The sequence below is a fragment of the Aphelocoma coerulescens genome, chromosome 18 (assembly GCF_041296385.1).
Source record: "Aphelocoma coerulescens isolate FSJ_1873_10779 chromosome 18, UR_Acoe_1.0, whole genome shotgun sequence".
NCBI lineage: Eukaryota > Metazoa > Chordata > Aves > Passeriformes > Corvidae > Aphelocoma > Aphelocoma coerulescens.
In genome coordinates, this window is record NC_091031.1 from 4392202 (window position 1) to 4412602 (window position 20401).

At 40.0% G+C, this 20401-nt stretch overlaps 1 protein-coding gene across 1 annotated transcript; it reads left to right on the top strand.

Moving 5' to 3' along the window:
* Window positions 1-9353: 9353 nt before the first annotated feature.
* Window positions 9354-19948, top strand: UTP6 (UTP6 small subunit processome component). The gene is made up of 19 exons (XM_069032595.1): window positions 9354-9481; window positions 9562-9646; window positions 10274-10315; window positions 10397-10489; window positions 10633-10680; window positions 11485-11548; window positions 11980-12098; window positions 12591-12668; window positions 13092-13173; window positions 14158-14239; window positions 14875-15056; window positions 15695-15774; window positions 16493-16570; window positions 16716-16895; window positions 17684-17764; window positions 18513-18622; window positions 18706-18772; window positions 19049-19121; window positions 19693-19948. Exons 1-19 carry the CDS (start codon window positions 9390-9392, stop codon window positions 19848-19850), a joined length of 1794 nt encoding a protein of 597 aa, XP_068888696.1. The 5' UTR covers window positions 9354-9389; the 3' UTR covers window positions 19851-19948.
* The last annotated feature ends 453 nt before the right edge of the window (window positions 19949-20401 follow it).

A 20401-nucleotide genomic window follows, 5' to 3' on the forward strand; every position in this document is an offset into this window, starting at 1 on the left:
TCAGTGTCACCCTGTTATAAATGACAGAATGTATCAATATTGAAGCATGTGTGAGAAAGGCTCCTCAATGTTGTATAACTGCAATTCAGTCCTTGAAAGTTGTTTACTGACTAATTTATTCCTGTTTCCTCCCAACTGCTTCCAAGCCTCTGATGCTTCTGGTGTCTCATCCTTCTAAATTTCAGAACTGGGAGGAGACAGAGGGCAGTCTTCCAAGCAGGAGTAACAAAGATAATTCAGCAATTAATCTCTGGCATTGAGTTAGATCTGCTTGTGAACAGAGGAACCAGGGCTGTGACTCCTGCCTTGAGTAAGACAGGACAGTACAACTCCACATGTATGTCTGAGCCCTCTGGAAATGTAGGACTGGCTGCCAAACAGGAGAGCTTTGGTAGCTTGAGCCTGTTTTTCTTTGTTGGTAAAGAGAATTCATTTTTAAACTTGTTTAGATCTGCTGCCCTGGGCTGTTCGTATGTCCTTAAGGAGCACAGAGTATCCATGAGGTACAGTCCTCAAAAATTCTGAAATGTCATTCCCCACCCCTGAAAGTGTTCAATGCCAGGCTGGATGGGGCTCAGAGCAACCTGGTCTAGTGGAAGGCATCCCTGCCCATGGCACAGGTTGGAAGGAGATGATCTTTAAGGTCCCTTCCAACCCAAACCATTCTATGATTCTGTGATTCATTCTATGTTTGGAGCTTCACAGAATGCATGGCTAGAAAGAGCACAGGGCACAAAATAGCAAGTAACTTTTATTAATTTTGCACAATTAAAAGCAAGAAAAAGAAATGATTTCTTTTTAGAAAGATTGAAATCATAACAGTGTCTTCAGAAGACATGAGCTATGGCATGAGACTCTTGTGGCCCTGATCTGCCAGGTAATATAGACCCCTATAGATTTTACAGATGCATTTATTAAAACCCAAAAAATTAAAACATTTTTCTTGTGTACATCTATATCAGGTAACAGAAAGTTGGCCGTATTTAGCAAATGGCACTGAAAATGTGTTTTCTAATAAAGTAGTCTGAAAAAGATGCAGGGAAATAGAGTGTACCTCACTGAAATTGACATAAATACATTAAATCAAAACAGTAGAAGATTATGATACTGTATCTTTTCCCCATAAAGATAAAAAGTATCCTAACAGAATGGAGGAAAAAAAAAAAAAGCAGTTTAATAAGTTTAAGATGATAAATGGAAGAAACAATCAATTGCAAACCAGGAGTGCTGTTGGAATAAAACCCTGAAATGAAAGCAGAAGTTGGTGGCAGAGGGGCTTTCATGCTATGTCAGATTTTCAGTCTTGAGATGGTCAATCCATTCTTGTTTTCACATCCTGTTAGTGGGATTTGCATTTGATATCCAAAAGATCAGATTTGTTTCCTGCAGACTGAAAGAATATGCTACTTGTAAATCTCTTTTTTCCTACAGCTTTTTGCAGTCTGTGTGTGCCCAGCATTCCTGTCATTTTTAATGGATGAACTGCAGCAATTTTTGCCCCTTCAGACATATATGTAAAAGAACATGCATATTTTATAGCACTTTATGGATTTTTGCTTTGTTTCATAGTTACATGATTTTGTTGGTTGCCTGTAGTACCCCTATGGCCACACTACTTAACTTTCCAGCTTCCAGTCCTCCAAATTACTGTGTCTCAGCACAAGACTATTCACCAAAAATCCTTTTTTTTAAAGCAGAAATAAATACTTGTGTACTTGGAACTCAGTATAAATGAAGGTTCTGTCAGTATATTTATACTGTTTTCCTCACATCTTTAAATATGGATCTGTCTATATAGATGGTTAGTAGCTAACTAAATACTACTACAGATCAGTTTATCTTCTGGGAAATCTGTATTACATGAAACTTTGGAACAAAAGAGTGCTTAGGAGCTGAATATAAAATTTTAGTCAGTCTTCATTAAGTATTGGTTCCAGATTTGGGCCATCCTGAAATCCAGGGTCAGTATTTATTAGGAAGCATTGTTATGCCCCACTGGTAAGGCACTGGAGTTGGGTGTTCAGGGTGTCGTTGAGAATAACAAATCCACAGTGACTGTTCTGGGTACCTGTGTTTCTTTATTTTGGCCTTGAGCTAATGAGCACAGTCAGTGGGATTCAAGGGCATCCACTTTGGAAAAGACTTTATACACTCCACTTCTTTGGTTAAATCCAAACTTTGCTTCTTGTTGTTTTCATGGATCCAAGTTCTCCTTCTCACACCCTGTCCCCAAACCCAAGTTTTCCATGAGAGAAGTGAGGACACACAAATGCTCTAGAACCTTGTGTGTAGATGGGAAGGTCCCATCTATGTCACTGTACTCCAAAACCAGACCCATTTCAGTGGCACCCCTTTCTTTCACTTACATGAATAAACTTCACTAGGTGCTGAGTTCACTTCATCTGCAATAGTTATTAATTCATTTTTCAGTTCATATTCTTTATTTTCAGTCTGATTTGATGTAGATCAACAGTAACTGGCCATGGAACTCATTCGATAAGCTACTCTTCCCTACCTGCTTGGAAAACAAAAGTCAACTCCCTCTAAGTGTTCTCCCAGACTCTTGTAAACTGAGGCTACATAATATTGCACCTGGAGAAAGGGAGCAATTCTAGCTTTCTGGGTAATGGCACGGGAGCAGTTCCAGCTTTCTGAGTAACAGCACAGGAACGGGTGAAGGCAAGATCATGCTGCTGTTGGAGTGGAAGCTCTCAGTTTCAGTTTGTTTTTCTGCATATTAGTGTACGTGCTGCCCTGCTTTATTAAGCAGGGAACTCAGCAAAGAGAAAATAAACTTTCCTGTAAGGGAAGCACTGTGGAGCATGGCAAAGGGAAGAGCTCGGATCCTACACAGCAACCCAAGTGTTCTGATGTGTAGCCATGAATGGTGTGTGTGAGATTGACAGAGCAGCCACTTGTGATTCTCATTCGCGTGTTTGGCTGGGGACTGCTTTTGTACAGAGCTGCTGAAATGTATTCCAGGAGCACAGCACTCAAGGAACTTGGCCCTCGGGGAATCTTAATGCACCCACAATGCACAGCTTTCAGCCAGCAGGTTGCTCGTATGTCTTGAGTTATTGCAGGGAGTGAAAAGTGAATGCACAGGATGTTTTGCACCAGGGAGTCACCTGCCTTCTGCTTTCACATGGTGAAGAATCAGTGATAATTAGTAGTCAGTATTGCTTAGGACTTGTTTCTTGGAGTTCTCTTAGTGATGTTTTATTGTATTCTTCATGACTCTTCTACAGTGAAATTTTTTTTCCTGATTTTCAGTTAATGATTTATTTTTGCTTGGTGGCTTTTTAGCAGAAGTGTTCGTCATTAGAATTGAGATAGTGGACTAAAACTACTTGCTTCAAAAGCATTGTGAAAAGCCTGGGCCCAATAGATTGATTCGTTCTAGAAAGGTAGGACATCTCTTAAGATGATTAAACTGTAAAGGCAGAAATATACACTACACAGGAAAAATCCATGCTAAATCTTGAAATTTAAATACTTAATACATGGAAATGGACAGGAATCATTCTAGTTCATTCTGTAATTTCAGAGATGCAGTATGTGTAGTACGCAAAACTATGAAAAAATTATTCTAAGTGAACTTTCAGGATTTGTGTTCTCTTAATTGAGTCCCGGAAACTGTGAAAGATATGGCAACTGAAACACTTCAGATGCAAACTTAATGATTAAACTCAGAAATGCAGAGATCAAAGAGAAACTGGTGGGAAGATCTGAAAATTAAGTCAGTTACAGATGTAAATAGAAGTTTCTGAACAAAAGGTCTGTTGACAGTGCAAGAATGAAATCTTCAATCACTCAAAAAGAAAAATATTGGAGGATCAAAGAACATGTCAGTAGATAGTAAAATAAAACCTCAACTGAATTAGTTAGCAAATTAATTTCAGCTTTAAGTAAGGGATAAGTTTTAACAGGGACCAATTCTTTCTTTTGTGACTGAACCAAGTACACGTTAATAAAGTGAGAATTTGGAATTTTATCATCACCAGTTACTTAAAGGATAAGATCTGTTTTCCTAGTGTTTCCCAGTTAGCACAGAAACACAAAATTCACACATGGGAAAACCTATCTGGGTGTTTCATAGGAGAGTTATCTGGGGTTTCATATGCCAGAGGTTGCTTCAGAAGTGTTTTACAAGACTTTATCTTGTTTTTGGAATGGTGCTTGGGAGGATATGATTCTGCACACTATAATCTGAATTATCCATACTCCAGAGGTAGTTTTACTGGTTGTTGTCATGACTGTGGTCAAAGTACTTTTACCATGCTAAAAACATCTCTATAGAAGGATGTGCGAAACACAGTAGGAGGCAAATTGTGACCAATCCTAATCCCAGTTTTTGGAAGGAGAAATAAATCTATATGTGGTATAGTTTATGGTTTTTGTTGTACCAGTATAATTGGCACTGGCACCAATATGCTTGTGTTTAAAAGATACAAGGCTTTGCTCTGAGGAAGTTCTATCTTTACCTAAATTGCTACTTATGGAATAGGTCACCAAAGACCATGCCACAATTTCACCTACCCTTCAAACTTAGACAGGTTAGTGAGGTAAATTAAGCTTAGCATGACTTTGCTCTCCAGACCTCTGGCAACAAGACAAGAAATAAATTAAAGATAATTAAGCAATATATTTTGTAGTGTTGACATTTTGGGAGTGTGTAGGGGAGATGACTGATATAGTTTTAAATTGTTGAAATATGACTGGCATTCCACTGGGTTATGAATTGGCATCTAGGACATGATGACTGACTAGTTGTAACTGCCCTACTGCATTTAGACAGACTGTCAGCTACTCACCAACCAGCCAAATGACAAAATCAAATTAAAAGGCACACTCATAGCCACTACTGCGCAAGCCCCTGGAGATCCTGAATAAGCAGATGGATCTTATACTGAGTGCCAGATGTGAATTGGCAAGGAAACAATTCCAGAGGCATCATTCCCCTTCATTGGAAATTCCCTGTGTACAGATGTTCAGATCTTGGGGCAAAACAGAATGCCTCAAAATAAGTAGGAGGAAAAATCTGATTAATAAAAATTCTAGTTCAGAGCCAATGCAGAGAAGAAAGTAAAGGTTTTGCCTTTTTAAAGAGATATGTAAAGTATCAGATAATAGTTCTGTTAAGGCATTAAACGAAAATGTTTGTATTTGTTGATTTTGTGGTTTTTTTACCACTTTTAGCTGAAAAAAGAGAAGAGTGAGTGAATGAAATTCCAGGAGGGATTCAGATGTAAAGTCACAGGGTAAGTGCCAGCAAGCTGCAAGAGTAAAGCAATGCATTCACAAAGACAAGCAATTTTCTATCAGAATGGAAAAAATAACATCTGTCTAGGACATGTACCAGGATTAATGCTGGTATGGAATAGTCCAACTGACCAACTGCAAAGACTTAAATCTAAATTTTTGGATGCTCAGAGTGGAATTGCAGTGATGAAACCACTATTTATTCAGATTGACTGCTGGTTTTGGCAGAGGTGAAACCAAATCATCATGTAAATTATTTTAATTACAAAACTAAGGAAGTTAATGTAGTCCAAAGTTTGGGTTAGTTTATTTTTGAGAGTAAATTCCAAACTGTTTTATTAACAGATGTGCTCATATATTTTTAAACCAAAGTCCCACAGGCTCAGTAAATGCTTTGAGGGCTTTGTTAAAAATATATCCCGAGGGGATGAACCACTGGCTCAGCTGAAGTCAGTGGAAGCTTCCCAATTCTTTTCATGAGGTCATAACATGATTTTCATTGTTTAAAAGGCATTTTCATAAAGTACCTGTTAATTGTAAAATACTGTACATCTGGGGGCATCTTCTAGAAAGCTATATAATTGTTTCTGCACTCAGGTAGTAAAATAGCAGAAATAAAAAAGATAGATATAAATCAATCTGTAATATTTGTCTTATGCACATTAACCATTAAATGTTTTAATATAGACAAAACTTAATGGAAAACCACTGTGATTATTCCTAATTCATAACGTATCTATTGCTTGCAGACATAATCTATAAATATTAAGTTGTGACAGCTTGCCAGAACTTCTCCGCAAGGACCTACTGATGGAGTTTTTCTAAAGAGACTTCAGAAAAGCAGCAAACTGCAGGACCCTACAGTTGCCAGCTGCAGCAGTTGTTTCTCCAGTTTTCCCAATAAGATTTGTTGAAACTCTCTGTATCACAATGTCTTTATTGGTAATGGATCCCTCCTTAATTTGCACTAATGCATTTGGAATGTCAGCTTCCAAAACAAGGCACATGGGAGGCATTTAAAGTAGATTTTATGAAAGGGAAATGAACAAAGAGCATGTCAGGTTCCATTTTGATTTGCATGACAAATCCAGCATGCAGTGTTCTGGTGGGTCGGGCTGGGCTTGCCTGCCACTCATGGCATTTGTCACTTTGGTATGAGCACTTTTGACAGTCCGTTATGTTAATTGTTCTAAGGATTGTTTTGCTGGGGGAAGAAAAGGAAAGGCATTTTTATTTTTGTCCTTGTTCCATCTACAGGAAAGGAAGGATATCTGGGGGAACAGAAAATGTTTTTGATTGGGTTTTGATCTGGTTTTTTTTTTTTTTTGTAAATAATCCTGTGAGGTCATCAACGAAGTTCAGTATTTTAAATCTTATTGTTACTCACTCTGTGTGTTTTTGAGTGGGAAGTACTAGGCCCCTAAACTAGAAACTTGGGGAGTCTATTGTTTTGGTGCACACCATTCTTTGATCCTTTGAGTCCCACAGTGATGGGTCCTGCAGAGTGGTTTGTGCTGTGCCTATGTGCTTCTATGGGATGATATTGTGGTGCTTTGACAAGTGCTAGCAAGAAATTTAATGCCTTCTGAGGCCTTTTTGGACACCCATTGTTATCACTGTGTGGGGAACTCTCAGACCTGTTGGTAGATCTGTGCATGGGACTGAATTCTCCTGGAGACACATTCAAGGTGGAGGTTGCTGTGGCCTCTGAGGGCACACACACTTCTCTACCATCTACATTAGAACAGTCATGGATGGTTTGGTGAGCTTCAAAGTCCCTGACTGACTGCAGGTGGCAGAACACTGTAGGTTGATCACAGAAAACAGTATTTTCAGACTGACCAAATGATCAAAGTTTCAGAAGACTCTGTTGTTTATGTTAGTGTCTCTCTTTTGCAGTTACTGCTGATTTTCAGCTGAATGGTTGAAGAGAGAGGAGAGCAAAAAGCTAGAAATAGAATTTTCTAGAGGTTTTTGGGTAATGGCTGACATTTACCTTTTCAATTCGTAACTCCTACACTGCATGTGGTGTTCTCATTTACATGTTGGGATCTACATGCACCATGACAGACTAGCTCTAAGTACAGAATGTTTTTATAAAGTATAAAATCATGCAATCAGACGCAAAAATACTCAAACAAAATGAAAATCCAGTGTAGTAAATCCAATCACACTCTTGCTCAGCAATTCAGTGATGCCTGGTGCTGTCCTCCTTAAGGGCTATTTTAGTAAAATCTGTGGACTTGCACAAGAATCAGCTTGAGCTGGTGCATATCAAAATATCAAACCAAATATAATTAATAAGTTACTGGTGATTATGAATAACACTCTTCCACCGCCACTGAGAAGAACTGCTGTGCTGCTTTACTGAAAGCTGAACTCAATGGGAGGTGAACTCACTGAACTTTAGGTCCCAAGGAACTGAAGGCTTTGGCTCACCAGTGGGGATGGCTGTGCTGGGACAGCCACGCCAATCCCCCTCCGACCTGTGGTGGTTCAGTGTAGGACAAGGGAGTCTCCAAGGAGGACAGTCTCCATCAGGAACTGCCTTTGTCCCTGTGGGGTGTGTAAGGGGTCCCATGACACAAGGAAGCTGCAATCCAGAGCTGCCTAGGCCACCAGCTTCTGAATGCAGCACTAGCCTGTAGTTCTTGGTCTTGTGACTGGATGGTGCCTCTCCATTTCCTGGTAGCTTTCCTGTTTGGTTACTTCTTGGAAAATCATGTCACTATTTCCTGTCAAAGTGAAAAGTTGCTAAACCTCTTCCACTAAGAATTAGGTTTTTTTAATTGGTCCCAAAATTGAGAAAAGCCACCACAAATCCAAGTCACAGCAGGTGAAAAAAAAATTACCACTGCTCTTGATAGTTCCTGTAAAGTGTTATCTGTGTTTTTAACAAAAGCCAATTGCTCAAGTATTCACTCTGTATTTGGCAACACCTGTTAAAACTTTCGACTGTAAAGGGAAAAATCACTAATTTTTTTTTTTTTGCTATTATGTATGAATTCTGTGCCAGAAGCCCTCTTGCCCTTAGTCTGCTGCCTCTTCCCCTTGTACTTGTTTTTTCAGAGACAAACTCCTGCCTTTTCCCCCAGGAGGGAACAATGGCTGTGACAGGGTAGGTTTAGAGGTGGGGTTGGCACTGTGGCTGACCAGCTCAGTGACAGCAGTGACAACGCAAAGCATAAGCAACAGATACTGCTGTGGATAATATGCATTTAAGCAATTCTCTCAATAAATTATTTCCCATCTCAGTTTTTATTTTCTGGAACATCTCTAAGTTCAGAAACAAAAATTTACTGTTGCCTGGTTATATTGTTAATTTTCTCAGAATCATAGACTCATGGAATGTTTTGGGTTGGAACGGGCCTTAAGGATCATCTAGTTCCAACCCTCTGCTGTGGGCAAGGGCACCTTCCACTAGACTGGGTTACTGCAAGCCCTGTCCAATCTGGTCTTGAACACTTCCAGGGATAGGGAATCCACATGTTCTCTGGTGCCAGTATCTCACCACCCTCACAGTAGACGATTTTTTCTTAAAAATCTGGAAGGTGTAAAGAAGGACGGTACCATGTGAGTGACAAAGAGCCATCTGTCTTGGAGGAATCCCACCAAGAAGCAAAGTGCTGGAGCAGTTCCAGGCTGATGTCCCATCACTGAGCCTGGTCAATGCCATCGTGTTCAGCTCCACGGCTGGTGCCAAGAGGATGGTTCCAGACTCTTTGAGGTGATGCCCAGCGACAGGACGAGGAGCAATGGTCATAAACTAAAACACAAAAAGTTCCACCTCAACATGAGGAAGGATTTCTTTCCGTGGAGGGTGGCAGAGCACTGGAACAGCTGCCCAGGGAGATCGTGGAGTCTCCCTCTCTGGAGACATTCCAAACCCACCTCTGTGTCCCCTGCTGCAGGTGACCCTACCTGGGCAGAGGGGTTGGACTGGGCGATCTCCAGAGGTCCCTTCCAACCCGATCGAGTCTGTACAGACTCTGCAGCTCTGGCCCCGCCAGCCGGGCAGGGGGCGGCAGAGCGGCGCAGCGGCCGCGGAAGCGGCGGCGGCAGCAGGCGGAAGCGGCGGCGGCCGTGCCGTGCCGTGCCGTGCCAGACACACCAGAACCCCCGCGGTCATGGCGGAGCGCATCGAGCAGCGGCTGGAGGACCGCGTCCCGGAGCTCGAGCAGCTGGAGCGGGTCGGGCTCTTCACACGCAAAGAGATCCGGTAAGCGGGGCCGGGGCCGGTAGGTGAGCGCACGTGGTGCGTCCAGGAGCGCTCTGGGCGCTGATCTCCCGTTCCCGCAGGGCCGTCCTGAGGAAAGCCTCGGCTCTAGAGTACAAAATCCAGCGGAGAGCGCTGCGGAAGGAGGATTTCATTAATTACATCCAGGTAGGCTTCACTGAGAGGCAGAGCGAGGCAGGAGTCTCGATGCAGACCCAGCTCAGTTAGACCCGGCTAGTTGTGTAGTTACCCACGTTGCAAACAGATCAGAAAACGGAGACTTCTCCTCACCTGGTCGTTCACCTGTGAGCGGTTGTTGGCACCAGAGCAGGAAGCGTAGCCAGGAGTTGGTGCCTGAGTTTGGGGTCAGGCTTCTCTCGTGTTGTGACCTCTTCCTGTAATTTCTTGTCTCTCCAGGGATATAGACCCCCCAGTTCCCTGATGTGCTATGCAAACTGTAGTTAAGTGGGATTAAGAAGTTCAGTATTAGGACGAGGTTCCTGAAGGGGTGGTTGGGCACTGAACAGGCTCCACAGGGAATGGTCATGGCCAGAAGCCTGACAGAACTCAAGGAGTGTTTGGACAATGCTTTAAGGCACAGGGTGGGATTGTTGGGCTTCCCTGTGCAGGGCCAGGAGTCTTCGAAATGTAGTGACCCAGCCAAAAATTATGGCTTATGTGTTCCTGACTGTAATGTTTATTGTTCACCTGATCATCTATACTTACTTATACTACTATGCCTTACTGTTATGTGCCTCATCGTTTGCTTTTAAATGTTTTTTTTTTTTTTTTTAGTATGAAGTTAATCTGCTGGAACTGATCAAGAAAAGAAGAGCAGTAAGTTTGTCACTTTAAGAGTACAAAATACTTTATGCCAAATTTTCTATTACAATAAAATTAGTATTTTTTTCCTCGTAGCGCATTGGATATCCATTTAAGAAGGATGAAATTGAGCACTCTATTCTGCATAGAGTCCACAGCCTGTTCAACCGAGCTACAGGGAAATGGAAAGTAAGTTTATTCGTACTGAGGTTCAGAATTCTTTCTTTCTTCACACCAGGTCATTGTACCAAGGGTGTGTTGTTTGCTTGTCAATGTACAAATGATTTTGTACATTGTGAGATTGATTCTCTTCTTCTTTTGATTTCCAACAGGATGATGTCCAGCTCTGGCTTTCGCATGTTGCATTTTGCAAGCAGTGGGTGAGTTTTCAAATCCTGATCTTACCCAGGTTGAGATACTGGATTGGTGCTTATTCACACATCTACAACTTGATTTAAAGATAGGGGTACAAACTTAACTGCTACATGCTGTAATACTGAAATAATTTTGATAGTATTGTTGGAGCTGCTTGGGATTTTCACTGATGTATGTAAATGTAGAGTTTGACTGAGAATGAATTAGTATGAAATTTGGTGCTTGCAGGGGCAAAGGTGAGGCTAACTGCATTAAATCTGGCGTACCAGTTGGTTTGTGAGAGCCATAATATTGGTTATACCTTCTCTGGAATGAGTGACTCACTTGTCTGTGAATTGTGATTCTGTTCCAAATATTTATTGTAGTGGCTATCCTGGAAAGTCTAATTCTGGCGGTTCTGTACTTGATACACTTATCTGTGCAAGGCTTCACGTTATTACCAGTATTCAAGTGCTGTCATTTCTGTACTGAAGAAGGTGACCTTGCATGGCAGTGAAGGTGGCCAAAAGAAAATACAATCTGTATCTCAGAAAGGGGCAGTGAGACAATGGGTTTGGGACTTAGGCAACATTTGTGTTTGCTGTGTGGTTCAGAAAAGTTGAGTTAGCCATGCTACTCTAATCTGGTGACATTTAAATGCTGGTCACTCTTGAGTAAGTATGAGAAACTTTCTACTGAAGATAAAGTAGCAGAGAAGCATCTTTTTCAGAGCAATTGTACTACAGCTAGTAACCTTTCCTACTGAAACTTCGGTGCTGGGGGTTCAATTCAGTACCAGAGTGGGTGAAACAAAACTACTTCTTTTACAGAATGCAAAACATCAACTCAGTAAGGTGTTTTCTACCATGTTGGCCATTCATTCCAATAAACCAGGTAAATAAAATAAATGGTGAGTGCTGAATAAATGCCTCAGCATAGATTGTATGGTGTTGGTTTAAGTTCTTGTAGATCTCGGTTCAAGCTGTTGGGCTGAAGTTCCTACTCTCTGTTCTTTGCCTTGCTGCTGCTTCAGAGAGGAGGGCTCTGACAGGGGTTCTGCTGAGCAATGGGAAGAATGTGAAGCAGGTCAGAATGACCAATTCCCAGGTGGACTGGGGACTCAGTAGATGTATCAGAAGTGAGAGATGTTGAATGCTCATGACTGCTTTTTGGCTTTTGAAGACATCATTAGATCTGTAGACCAGATTAAACTTCCTGGATCTGCCTGTCTGCTTTACAGTTTTGCATGGGAGATAATCAGTCTTATTCTGGTGCTGAGCTCATGTTGAGAGGTTAAATAAATTTATTTGTGTCACCTGTTGCAGCACTGTGGATTATGGCAGCAAAGTGGGAAATGGAGACACGACTGTCATCAGAAAATGCCAGGCACTTGTTCCTTCGTGCTTTGCGCTTCCATCCAGAGTGCCCCAAACTTTATCAAGAAGTGAGTTCCTGTTTTTCTTCTATGACCACTTACTTGATCAATCAGAGCAAATCCGTTCAGCACGTTTCCCAGATCTGTCTGACACAACTGGAAAAACTTGTTTTTCCATCAGCAGGAAAATGTCAAAAATATTAATAAAACCAACCCCAAAATTCCTTTCTACGGTGCTGTTAAACTCTGCCAGAACATAGTTGTCAGGCTCAGTCTGGCATCCCCAGTCTTTGTTGAGGAACTTGGTTTTCTTTGGGGGCAAGTTAAGGTTTAAAGAATGACTAAAAAATGATCACTGCTACCTGTTGGAAATTTCTGGGCAAATACACAGGGCAGATAGTGGTAGGTGCACAAGCCTTCAAAAACCAAGGCTCTAGGACATATGTGGGATGTGGCAAAGTCCTTATTTGTAGCTCCTCAGAGCTTGTTTTACCCTGTTTGTGGACTTAGATTTTTATGATTTATCCCCACAGTAATTTCATTTTGTTGTCACTCTTGCAGTATTTCAGAATGGAGCTTATGCACGCTGAGAAACAGAGGAAGGAGAAGAAAGAATTTGAACAAGCAAAGATGGATCTGGTAGGTCAACTAAACTTACTTACGAGATATTGTCTGCTTGTGTATTACATGTTGAAATTCACAGTTTTGGATTAATGGTTAACTTGACAGTGGCTTAGAGAAAGTTTTTGTTCCTGTCCTGCACCTGTGTGGAGCTTTTCAAGTATTTGCTGATGCTCAGCTCATATACTTCATACATCTGTTTTTTCTTTGCATTTGAAAATCTTTTATTACATTCCCCAGTCTTAAAATTAACAGTAATTTCTGAAAAGTAAATAGTCAAACTTCCTATCTCATTTCTTTATAGTTGACTTGTGCAAATTACATAAAAATAGACTTGCATGAAGAAAAACATTAATATCTTCTGATTTTTCTTTCCCTGTTTGCAAAAATGTTGGCTGAGAAAGGACAATAATTTCTTCAATGATATGCTTGATATTTCAGGGGGAATTCAATTACTCTGAAGAAATTCTCAATGGGGAAATGGCTCGCATAGTCTATAGGGATGCTTCTCAGAAAATTAAAGGTGAATGAACATTTCTTGTACTTATTCATGAAAAAATTGTAATCTTTAACTCAGTTCTGCAGTAGGCAATGCTGATAGACTTAGCTTCAATGCACACACTAAGAGCCTTTCTTCAAATACACCATTTCTTCAGGAGAACCTATATAATGCAGAGTATAAATTAATGGTGCTGGTAGTTCTGATTCCATGTCTTTCCTGCAGGCTGACATCTCTTCCAGCACAATGGCTTTAGGGCTGAAGAGGCCTAGTGCTGGGTTACAGTCTCAAAACTTGATTAAAAAAGAAAAACAAAGGACACTTCAGAGTTACACACCTTTCTTACTTTGCTGAACATTAGATCACAACTAGTGGCAAAGAAGTAAGAATTCAGACTAATAATAAACCAGATTAAATTATTTTAAATTAAGCAGGCTTGATAAGACTCAGCTATTTTATTGAGAGAATTGGGTAAAATAACTGCAAACTAGTAGCAGATATCTTTGAGAAATCATGATAGAGGGACGTATTTTAGAAGACTGCGCAAAATACAATAATGAACATTGAAAATTAGTGGGGGAAAAGGACATTAGAGGAAATTTCAGAAAGATTTGGCTTAATTTAATTTGCTGGAGAAATACTGGAAAAAATAAGCATACAAATGATTTGTAAGCACTTAAAAATAGTAGGGTGTGAGTAATGGCTGATGGGGGTTCACAATGATCTGAATATGTCAAGTCATGTCACTTGGCATTTTCAAAGGTAAGTTCTGGAGATACAAGATGGACACGATTCATGGACACGTATTTTGTGCAGCTTTGGAGAGATCTGTCCTGAGTGTGGAGCATTTTGTGTTTTCATGGCAGAGTCAAGTGAGGGAGTAGAGGAGGTGCTAATTAAATTTGCAAGTGAAATCAAGCTACAGAAATGCAAAGTGCAATTGATGTAATATGTTGAGGAATTTAGCAAATACTCCACTTCATAGTTTTTTCTCCTCTTAAAATGTAGGTGTTGAGTTCCAGCTGGCTGTGCTCTCTATTGCAAAGCTCTTTGATTTTACCCAAGATTTGCAAAAAGAAATCCTTGAGAGGTGAGTTGTGGCTTTATGTTGTATTTTTATTTTATTTTGGTTTGGTTTTTAAGAAACATGTTCTCATAATGTCTCTGATTTATAGTGGATTACAGGATTTTAAGAACTAAAGGCTGTTCCTCTAGGGAAATAGTGTTAAGACTTATGTAAAGTCGTTTAAGAAAAACAAAAAATAAAGCAAGCATGATCTTTAGAAAAGGATACTTGTATCTAACTTCAGAAAGGGCTTTAAAAAGCTACTAAGAAAAGTTTAAATAAAATACAGTTGTCACTGAATAATTACTGCACTTAGTTTCTGTAAATTCACTGCAGGAACCGTGGATTTTCCTAGTGTACTTTCATAGGGATTTTGCATCTTTTATTTCTCCAGTTGTTCCTCTCAAAAGAAAGATCTCTCTTAACAGCTCCCTGTTAATGTCTGGGTCATTTTATTTCTGGAAAATATCCATATTAAATAGTATTTTTTTAAAAGCTAATATTTTGTCTTTCTCTTGTGGAAAGGTAAAATGGTTTTTTCTCCAGCATTTGGTTACTTAGCAATTAACTACATTTCTATACCAATATAACAACCTTCTTAAACATACCTGGAGATGAAGAATGGTGGCTGTGGGCTGTTACAAGCATGTTGTGTTTAGTTTGCAGACCAGATATGCTGATGATCCCCTGACATGGGACTACATGGCCCGCCGGGAGCTGGAGCTGGGGTCCCTGCAGCCCACAGAACACACCACAAAACAGAAGAAAGTCTCAGAAATGGCCCAGAGAGAGGAACAGTGCTGTGCAGTCTTTGACGAAGCTGTGAGAGCAGTCCCAACAGGTGAAATGTTCTGCCTGCATTTTAACATTTATTTCTGGTACTTGAGTAGCTTGTAAAAGTCTTGAAGAAAGTGATGGCAGGCTCTACCATACCTAAGAGAATGCAAGCAGTTTTTAGATGCTACCTCTTGGGATCTATTTTATGTGTTATTTGGGTTATTTTCCAATGCATTTATGCTCCTGAAGGAGCTGCTTAATTGAAAGTGCGAGTATATTGCTGGTTAGCTGTAAGCAATGGTTTTGAATTGCCAGTGGAGTGGATATCCAGCTTCAACATCTGGCATTGTCCTTACTCTGAAAAGAGGTTGTTGAGGGGCTATTTGTGGAGTGGTCTCAAACTTACTGCTGTATAGCCTTTAAAGCCATAGAACAGTTTGGGTTGGAAGGGATCTTTAAAAGTCTCAGCTGAACTAAGAGCTTGATGCTCTTTACAGAGAGTTACTGCCTGCGGCTTGGACTGGGGAGCCATTTAAAAATGTTAATGTTATAAATTTAGCGCCTCTTTTGTAATACAACATTTTAAAACAAAGTTAGCATTAACACTTTGTATCATTTGTATCTTTGTATTTCTTAAAGACAAATATTTGTTCTTATTCTTGTGGTTCTGTAAAGTGTGATATTATGCCTTTGCTTCTACAGAGGACATGTGGAAATGCTACATCACTTTTTGCTTAGAGAGGTACAACAGAAAAACCAACAGTGAAGAATTAAAGCAAAAGGTAAAAGTTTATTAGGAAATAATACTAAACAAATCATCCCTATTTTTACTGACTTCTGTAATACCTCAGACAAGAAGCAAATATATTTTGACATTTTATCAAAAATACTTACCTGTGGCCATCATTAAAAATATTCAGTGTCCATCTAGGGGGATCACTGTTATTGCCACGCTCACACATGGCCTGCCTGAACATGATTAACCTGGGCATAAATCAGCCTTGCCAGTAAAGTGCAGTGACCTCTTTGGATGAAAGCTAAGACTGCAGACTTGTTAGTCATGGAATCATAGAATATCTTGGGTTGAAAAGGATCTTAAAAGTTCACTGACAGGTCCTTCAAACCTGTGCTTGTTCAAAGAAAAGGGTGAATTAAAATGACTTTTGCAAATAAGTCTGAGCAAAGTTTGGTGCTGGCATGAGGGTAATTTAATTATGCATCTCTGCTTAGGTATGACTCAATTAACTAATTATCCTGTGCAGCTTGGTTCCCTAGCATTACACTAAAAGAACAATGCAGTGTTGTTCTTTGCTCCTTAAGGAAGAGAAGTAAATGTTCAGATTTCCACTTGATCTTGGAATGTTTGCAGGTACCTAAAACATTAGACGCATAATGTGTAGTTCGATGACATGACACAATTCAGTGGGCTTCTTGAAATGCTGGGATCTGGTATACATAGGAATAATGCTTGTTTTCTTTTTTCTTCTCTGTTGGTTCTAGAGGTTGGAGAGGACACTGAATGTGTTCAGCAAAGCCCATGAGTCCAGTTTGCTGCTAGAAGCTCTCTATAAGCACTGGGTAAGAACTGATACAGAAGAAATAAATGCTGAGACTTTCCTGCATTGTTTGTGTGCCTGTCTTTGCCATTTTGAGTAGACACAAAGAGGGACAATATTGGTTCAAAGCCCTGCTTTTTAACAAAGCTGTGTCTGCTGTGTTGTAGCTTCAGCTGTTGCTGGACTCCAGCCTCTCTGAGAAGGCTGTGGAGGTGGCAGAAGCTGCAACCAGCCACTTCAGCCAGTCTGTGGAAATGTGGCAGATGAGGCTGCAGGTGCTGATCCAGCTGAAGAGGGATGATGTGACCCAGTGTTTTGAAGAAGCCATTAAACATGTGAAATCTAAGGTCTGTGCTGCTTTAATGGACTTGCATGCATTAGTCTTGGGCCAGAAACCTCTGATGATTGGTTGTTACGGGTTTTTTTGTTTTGGTTTGGTTTTTTTGTTTGTGTGGGTTTTTTGTTTAGTTTTGTTTGTTTGTTGTTCGTTTTGGTGTGATTTTTTTTGTTGTTGTTTTTTGTTTACAAGGCATTTAAAGTCCTTAACCATTTTTAAGGTCAGAAATAAGAACTTGATGTTTCACATGCAAATTGCACTCTTGAGTATTAGGGAATTGTCAGTTCACTTAAAATTCACATGTTTAAAGTTTGAATGCTTACAGGTGACATTTTGCATGTTCTCCTAGCAGTGAGCTGGTATTTGTGTCTTAAGGAAAAATGTGCTTCCCCTTCTTCACTGTCCTGATACACCATTTGCCTGTGTGGTATTCCAGCCTTGATTAGATGTGTGCTCTCCTACTCTGTTCCATTTCAAACCCCGGGCACAATGAGTGAAGAAAGAGGAAGGTTTCTTTCCTTCTTGTTCTTGGAAGTCACCTTTGTGTACTTCAATGCTCAGTGATGCAAAACTTGGTTCTCATCCCTTGCAACACAGCTGTCCAGCTAAGGATGATTTGTCCTGTAAGTTAGGAAGGAAATGAGAAGTGATTTCAGTTCAAAGTTGTCTTTCCAAGAGCTGTGTCTAAAGGGTATTTTTTATGGCAGGTAGTACAGAACCTGATGGCTTATTGCTGTCTGTTTCTGTAAATCAGTGTCACTGTATTTCAGTCATTTGATGTGTTTGCTGACCTTATAGGGTACTTTGCCATTGTGGACCCTCTGGGTGGAATGGAGTGAGGGCAAAAGGAGCAGGGAGGACACAGAAGCTCTCTACCAGGTACTCGGCTAATCAAAATCTACTTTTATGTCTGTAAATAAAAATGGAACAATGTGGATGGAACATGAAATAAATGCTTTATAATGAAGTTCCTTCATGGATGTATTGATATCAAACATTTCAAGCAAAACTGTGTTTGCTAAAAAAACCAGTTGGACATAGACTTACAGGCACAAATATAATTCCCATGCTTCTAAGGCATATGGATGTTTGTAAGCACAACCAATGACGGACTCCTACTTTGTGGTCTAGAATTTTTGCTCTGTTTTCACATACCTATCTGAACATGGAAAAGAGAATTTTCCAATCTGTGTGAAAACATCAGTCTTGTTACAGAAAAGTCAAGATCAGAACCAGGACTTTAATCTCACTATGTATTTCCTCAGCAGCATAGGGCAAAACGTTTCCTCTTTGCCTGGCATTTTACATTGTGTTTTTTTTCCCTCCCATCTACAACATAAAACATATATTTCAGGTGGAAGCTTGACAGCTGTTCGTAGAGTATTGTGAAACCCTCTGCATGAATGGGTTTATGGAAATGCCAGTTCCAGCTATATGGAATACTGGAGGAGAAATGTATTTTAGATTCCAGCTATATGGAATACTGGAGGAGAAATGTATTTTAGACTTAGGAGATCTCCATCTCTCAGATGCCTAACTAGGGAGAAGCACTAATTGGGCCATTTAATTGTAGGTTATATGATAGGTTTATTTTTTGTTTTGGTTTTTTTTCCTTTTAAACTTGCAGAGATCCTTACATGCCACAACACCTGCTGAATCTGTGACTATGAAAGAAATGTATCTCGACTGGACTTACAGAAATGGTGGTTATAAGAAAGTTAAAAGACTCTTTACCAGGTAAAAGTTAAAATCTTCAGACTTGATTGTTCTAGGGTATATGTTAAAAGTCCTTAAGTCTAAAGTCACTTATTTTATTTCAGCCTGTGTGAAAATCATCCATTTTCACTTGACTTCTTCAGGAAGATGATCCAAATAGAAAAGGAGCAAGTAAGTTGTTGACTATCCAATTAGTGCCTTGTATTTGTAAAATACAGTTCTAACTTGGGGTTTAAATAGGAAGCAGAGTAGTGGTGTTAGTCTGTGGTCAGTTCATGTTTGTAGTTGATTCACAGGATGTGATACAAACCCAAGTTCCATGGTAACTAAATCTTCAGCAGTGTGTGCGTGTAATTGCCATGACTCTCTTCCTTTGTCAGAATCTAATCACGCTGCAGATTCACTTCTGGACAAAATAAATGGCCTTTTAATACCTTCCTTTGTTAGGAATCCTGCAAAATGCTTCATCTGAGAGAATACTATGAACGTGCCTTGAGGGAGTTTGGTTCAACAAATACTGGTAAAGGGATTCTATTTTTTATTATTTATTCATTTATTCACTGCTGCCTCTTTTATTTCCATCCATTTCAAAAGGTAACTGTTTGTTCTGCCCTTGTGCTTGCTGTCATTCAGAGTGGAGCTTATTTCTTCTGTGCTATTAAGTGTAGGACACTGCAGAGACCCTTCACTGTCAGCCCAGCATCATTGGCAGTGGGATGGCTTCAGCACAACTAGGAGCAAATCAGATTCTGACGCTGGCATAAGAGATGTGTGTCACTTCTAATTTGGATTTATGAACAGTATGGAGCTATATATTTATAATCAAGATTTCTGCAATATTCCTTTTAAGAAAGTACACAGCTCAGTTATTGTTGGATTATTTCTGAAGACATGACTGTTCCAGCTGGGAATAGAACCCAGGGTTTTGCTCCTCAAGGTGCAGAGATTGTAGTTTCACAAAGTAAACCTTATTGCATTAATATCAAGACACTTAGAAAAAGAGAGTTTCTAGTTAGGCTTGGTATTAGGCTTGGTTTGTTAAGTAATATCTAGTCAAAATCTAACCAGAACTTCCATTTTTTTTTTTAAAGACCTCTGGCTGGATTATATCAAGGAGGAGCTAAGTCATCCCAAAGGCAAACCACAAAACTGTGGGAGCATTCACTGGCGAGCTATGAAGATGTTGCAAGGAGACCTGGTGGAAGATTTTGTTTCTAAATACACTTTATTGCAAACTGGACATTTATGAAAAACTAGACATAGTTATAAAATGACTCTGCATTTTTTCACTTCTTTGTACAAAGGTAAATATGTTCCTGGATTTTATTAAAGTTTACCTTCTTCACATTTTATGTGACAAAAAAGAATCATCTCTGTTGCAGTAATTTCTAGTGTTGATTCTGCCAGGGGCAGGTTCAAGTCCAGTCAGAGAACCTCTGAGGGTGTTTTCATCAAGACTTCCGAGAGCAAACTCTTCATCCTACTTAAACATTCAGATAGTTCTAGTGCATCAGTTTTTACACTCTGGAAAGCTAATGTTGCACCTAAATGCAAAAAACCAAAACCAAACCCCATGGAAACTACACCTGTGTCTTTTTATCTTACGAAGTTGAATCAGAAGAGTGGAACGCTTTTCATTAGGTAATCAGAAATCAGTAAAAATACAGTATTTATTGCTTCCTAGCCTTGAAATCATCTGTCATCCTCACAACAAAAAGAGAAACAGCCTCTGCAGCCACCTTGCATTGGTGTTTGCATCGTGAGAGTGATGAAGTGTAGAGGGGAGCTGAGATCCATTAG

Excerpts from the sequence above, each read along its gene's own strand:
- UTP6 (XM_069032595.1), top strand. The coding sequence starts at position 9,390 with ATGGCGGAGCGCATCGAGCAGCGGCTGGAGGACCGCGTCCCGGAGCTC. Across the intron at positions 10,490-10,632 it reads GAGCTACAGGGAAATGGAAA|GATGATGTCCAGCTCTGGCT; the intron begins GTAAGTTTATTC and ends GATTTCCAACAG. Across the intron at positions 15,775-16,492 it reads GTGAAGAATTAAAGCAAAAG|AGGTTGGAGAGGACACTGAA; the intron begins GTAAAAGTTTAT and ends TGTTGGTTCTAG.